General features: G+C 52.5%; 1 protein-coding gene across 1 annotated transcript in view; it reads left to right on the top strand.

Moving 5' to 3' along the window:
• The first annotated feature begins 1,318 nt into the window (after positions 1 to 1,318).
• LOC104158344 (F-box/WD repeat-containing protein 7-like) overlaps positions 1,319 to 5,095 on the top strand; it is a 10,866-nt gene continuing 7,089 nt past the window's right edge. Inside the window, exons 1-2 of the mRNA XM_009695964.1 lie at positions 1,319 to 1,405; positions 4,616 to 4,915. Of these exons, the coding sequence (XP_009694266.1) occupies positions 1,319 to 1,405; positions 4,616 to 4,915 (387 nt within the window). The remainder of the gene's footprint in view (positions 1,406 to 4,615; positions 4,916 to 5,095) is intronic.

Here is a 5,095-nt window from a genome sequence, read left to right as displayed (position 1 = left end):
GGTAAGCGTGATCTTAGGCTGTATCTGCCATGGTGCTCGTAGCAGAGACAGGAAGATTAATGCTACCTTTTTCTGTTAATGCCATGAAGAACTGGTGAGGTCGTGGCTGGAATATGGCATCCATGTTGAAGCAGGCAGAGGAGCGAGGCAGGAGAAATCGAGGAAAGGGGAGGCAGGTTTGACAAGGCAAGACTAGAAGAGCTTGACTTTTTTTGGCCTGGAAAAGAGGAGGCTGAGAGGGGCAGGGTCACCAGCTATATAGGAATGTAAACACCATGGAGGCTGAAGAGCAAGAGCCATTTAAACAAAAGGACTGCTGGTACGAGAACAGGTGAGGATGGATTTACAGAAACGAGTTTTATCACTAGAGCTGTGCTTTTAGGTAAAATGTTTATAGAGGAGAAGCAGCAGAAATGCCTTAAAATGATGCATAACGAATTTGAAAGGGTGGCTGGAACTGTGTCTTGGCCCTGATGTCTGTGGTAGCTGGAAAGGGTGGATGCATTCTGTTCTGGGATCCTGCCCCCTTGGTAACAGCGAGGCCATCCCTGTTGGGTTTAGGCCCTTCAGGCTGGCGGCAGAAGCTGCTTGGAGTTCGTACGGGGTGTAGGTACGATCAGTGGTAACGCGTGGTTCTGAGTGCAGGGCTGGGCAGCACTTCACCTGGTGTTTTGCAGGGTGGTGGTTGCCTTGCACACACACATTTGTGGGTGCCTGGCAGGAGTCGGGGGCTGTTTCCATTCCCTGCAGCTGCAGACAAGGGAGACTGACTGTGTGGGCCGGGGAATGCTCGCAGTCTTGGTACTAGTCAGCTGGAAGGCAGAATTCCCCTTTCTGAGCTTTTAGCCTTTGCTTTTGGGCTGCTACTCCCCTCATTAGTAGCAGCTCTGGTGCTGTTGCATGTTCCTTGCAGGCATTGCAGCTATCACTCGGGGCAGGGAAGGTTGTGGAAACGAGGGGGATTACATGGGAACAGCTGTTTCGGGCAGAAGGCATCCCTTACCTTGGATGGCAGCAGTAGTGAAGACTTGCAGTACAAAGGTATCACCCTGCTGTGGCACCCCGACCCTCCCCTGAAGGGAGCCAGTGGTTGTGAGAGAGGTGCAAGGTGGTAGGTCTGGACCAACCAGGAAAGAGAGCCTGTCTGAGAAGGGTGTGAGTAAGCTTGGTCGTGCTTTGAGGCTGGTCCCTGGTTTTCTCAGCTCTGTAACAAATCTTCCTTCCCTTTTCATAGGAACTGAAGGGCTTCAACTCACTCGATGATCTTCTCCATGTCAAAGGCATCACCACCCGCATCTTGGAGCTGAACAGTCAGCGGATGACTTGCAGGAGGAGGCCAAGCAGTGAGGAAACTGCGAGGGTGAGCCCTGGTCTGCAGGGGGACAGTAAAGCTCCTGTGCCTCAGGTAGGAAAAGAAAGGTAGGGTTCCTCTGCCTGCCTGGTATGGAGATGATCCTCCCGCCAGCAGTGCTGGAATTAAGGAGGGGAATGTCGCGTCGGGAGAGGTGGTAGCTGATAGAGGGACAGAGGAGATGTATGGGGGAGGAGATGTACCTGCTTTGGGCACTGGGACAGGGAGGCCCAAGGAATGCTGCACTCTTTCAAACAGCCAGGCAGTCTATCTGCAGTTTCCCTGTAAGGTGGCAGCTTGCTTCAGGGAGCATCCTGATGGGGAGACTGAGATATTCTGGGCGCAGCCGGCTCTGTGGTGTCTGGCCAGAGACTGCAGTGGCCCCTACACACAGAGCCTTGCCAGGAGCTGCTCTGGCCGCTGTGATGCATCTGCCTCAACGTCCCTGATTGAAACAATGCTCTGACCCCAGAGGACACTCGTGGCTTCCTGCTGCCTCCCCTGCCCCAGAGCAGCGAGCCATCCATAGGTCTCCTGCAGACAGTTGTTAAGTTCCACTAATTGTTCATCACTGGAGGCCAGAACTAGGTGTGGAGAGAGCTCCTTCCCCTGGACCCACAGCTGAGGCGGGTGGAGTCCATGTCTCTTGCCAAGCTCTCTATCCTGTCGTCTGCCTTGTCTACGGAGAGCAGCAGGCAGCGCACTGCCTGCTTGGGCTGGCGCGCACCCAGCTCGGCTGTGGGGACTTCTTCAGGAGTGCATCTTCCTATGATGCTGTCTGCGGGGCTGGGGAAGTTCACTCACCTAAGAGCAGCTCTACCCTGCGAAGCTCTCCAGCACGCTGTGCAGGCAGGGGAGGATGGTTGTTGGAAGGTGTTTTACTGCCTGGGAGATGTCAGTGATTGTTCTGCCCCCATGCTGCCCCAGCAGCGTCGTCCCGGGGTTTGTTACCATCTGAGAGCTAGATGTGACCCTCGGTTCTAGATGCCAGAGGAAGTGCTTGAGAAACCTGAGTTCAGTGCTGCCTCCTGAAAAGGTGTGTCCAGGTGGGCTGTTGGGTCATCCCTTCTCGTCTGGCCACTGCCTCTCTGTCCCAGAGTCCAACCCTGTTCCAAGCCCACCTGCCAGACAGGGCCCAGTCTAACCAGGTAGTACGAAGGGATGACCAGTCTGCCTCTGATCTGGGGAATCTGTCTAGGGCTGGGCACTTAAGCACATGTGCACTGAGGCCTGATTTCTAAATGTAAATAAACCCAGCCCTAACTACAGTAAACGTTGCAGCACTTGGTAGGAGCCCTAAAAAGCAGCAGGATTTTTCCTTCCCTGAGTGTATTTTTGTGTTGTGACCAAATCACCTCTCCATTTCTCTTGTTCTCCTACAAAATATTTTTTCTGGATTTTGAATCATTTGAGGGAGGAGACTGCGTAATATCTTCACATTTTAAGCATTCTGTTTAAAAATGTGCATTGGGCATTGCAGGACACGAGTGTATAGGGCAGCACAGGGGTAGTACTGCTTTTCTTGTGCTTCTTCCCTGTTCAGATTTTTGAGCCTGAAGCTTGTGCTGAGTGCAACCTCTCAATCCTTTTCGGTTATTGCTCTGCAGGATGCGCAGTCCCTGGTGCCTAGCTGGCCCTGCTGTCCCTGTCTTTAAATGGAGAACATTGCCTCTGGGTGTATTGAAATGCATTTAATTTGGGGGAGCCTAGCTTACCAAGTGATGCAGATCATACCGTGTGACTGTCCTATCCTTGCTACCTACCCAAGTGCCAGTCTTAAAATGTCATCAGAAAAGATTTTATCTACTTCCTTATTATGAATAAAACAAATATCAACTACTGTGGTTTTCCACACATACACACGTTTACGGGTCTGCATTAGAGTCAGCAGCAGAAAATCTGCAGTTTCCCATTAACAGGTGCATTTTGAGATCTGTTCACTGGCTATTTCTTGACCTAAGCCGTCTCATCCAGCAACCCTTTAGAGGTTGTAGCATGCCAGTGTTTTCATCAGAAGCCTGTGTCCTGATCAAGCGCTTGGAATTGTATGAGTATGTCTCATTAATGTGATTTATGTAATTGCTTTTTTTGACTAAATGTAACACTTCAAGGAATAAACTTAGCTTTATTTGAAAAGACCTGTTTTCACAAAGTCTTATCAGCTGGTACAAAGCATGTCCCTGTCATTTATCTTTTACTCGTTGAATCCTACACCGGTCTCTCTATTGACAGATGTCAGGCTATGTAAAGACTCATTTTTCTCCTGCCTTCCTTAGTTTTGGCACAAATTTCACACTCTCCTGGTCTTTGCGGTTTCTCCTGTATTCTAAGATTTACCAGAAATAATTGCTGTGGGCTAGTAATCTCCTGTACTACTCTCTAGGACTCCTGGGTGCAAATTATCCTGGGCTGCTGATTGAGGTGTTTTATTGGTGTATTGGAAAACAGTTCCTCATTGCCATGTGTTACAGGAGCCTTGTTCTGCTTCCTGCAAGTAATTATGGAATGCCTCTGCTTTTTTTTTTTTTTTTTGGGGGGGGGGGTTGTGTTATTCACAGTACTGCTTTCTTTGGGGAGGAAGGGTGCAGGTGGCATTAGATGGGCATGCAGTACTCACGACCTCTGGAGTAATCGCTGTTCCTGGTCAGATTGGCTGGAGGGTGAAGGGACCTCCGCGCTGCGCTGAAGGCTGAAATGCAGCGTGCGTCTCCTTTCCGGTGCTGGGGTCCTACCTGGGCACGGCAGCCCATGCGTGCAGCAGCTCTGCTCCCTGCTTTTACAAACGAAGGGCAGAGGGCTGTTCCCAGCTGCAGACAGGGAGACGGCTCGCTGTGTGGAGATGGAACTGGTGCTAGTGAATTTGGTGTTTGTTGTTCAGCACCACTGATGCGCCTGCGTTGTTTGTGTTTTCTGCTCAGTCGCAGAGTTGCCAGCTGCCACGTAATTTGGTCACGTTGCAGCTGTGCTTCCCTGTAGGGCTGGGAAGTGACCCATAACCAGATGGTGCTTGGCTGGAGCTGCCTTGTGACCCCAGAGAGCACCTTAGCTCAGTAGTTTGCTCCCCTCTTCCCAACTTAGCTTCCCGGCTCTGCTTAGCTCATCGCCTCCTCTTTTGTACCACAGAGGGAAGCCCTTGTACTCCTTGGGCCGTGACTCTGACTGGCAGCCCCCTCAGCTCTCCAGCCCAGGCCCTCAGGGCACCCTGAGAGCTGGGGCGCAGAGCTGCAGCAGACGGACCTGACCCTGCCTCTCCCTATATTGTAGGTGGTGGCTGAGGAGGAGGATGTTTCAGGTCCCTGGGAGCCGGAGAGCTCTGGGAAAGGGAGCCCAGGGTCAGGACCAGAGGCTGATGGCTCCAGTGGGCGAGCGGCACAGGAGCCAGTCAGCTCTGCAGTCTCCAGGGAGCAGGAGGAAGAGGAGGAGGAAGAAGAGGAAGAGGGGAGCTGCTGCAGCGAGGAAGGGGAGGATGGCAGCAATGTCTATTTCTATTACACCATTGGAGAGCGCTGGATAGACTACCTGCAGCGGACAGAGGATGGCCTCCTCCGTCACGTGCGGCCCAAGGTAACCGTGCTGGGAGAGCGGCCCCAGGCAAGGGCTTTTCCCGAAAGAGCAAGGCTGCCCCTGCGGTTGGTGGCTCCCCAGCAAGAGCTGATGCTGGCACGTTGCCTGTGGTCCCATCCTGGTAGCTGGTGGTCTCAGAGACTATGGGAACCCACTGCTTGCCGTGGCGGTGATCGCACC

This window comes from Cariama cristata, unplaced genomic scaffold, assembly GCF_000690535.1.
Source record: "Cariama cristata isolate BGI_N322 unplaced genomic scaffold, ASM69053v1 scaffold3980, whole genome shotgun sequence".
In the NCBI taxonomy this organism is placed as follows: Eukaryota; Metazoa; Chordata; class Aves; order Cariamiformes; family Cariamidae; genus Cariama; species Cariama cristata.
This window is presented reverse-complemented; position numbering and strand designations above follow the sequence as displayed.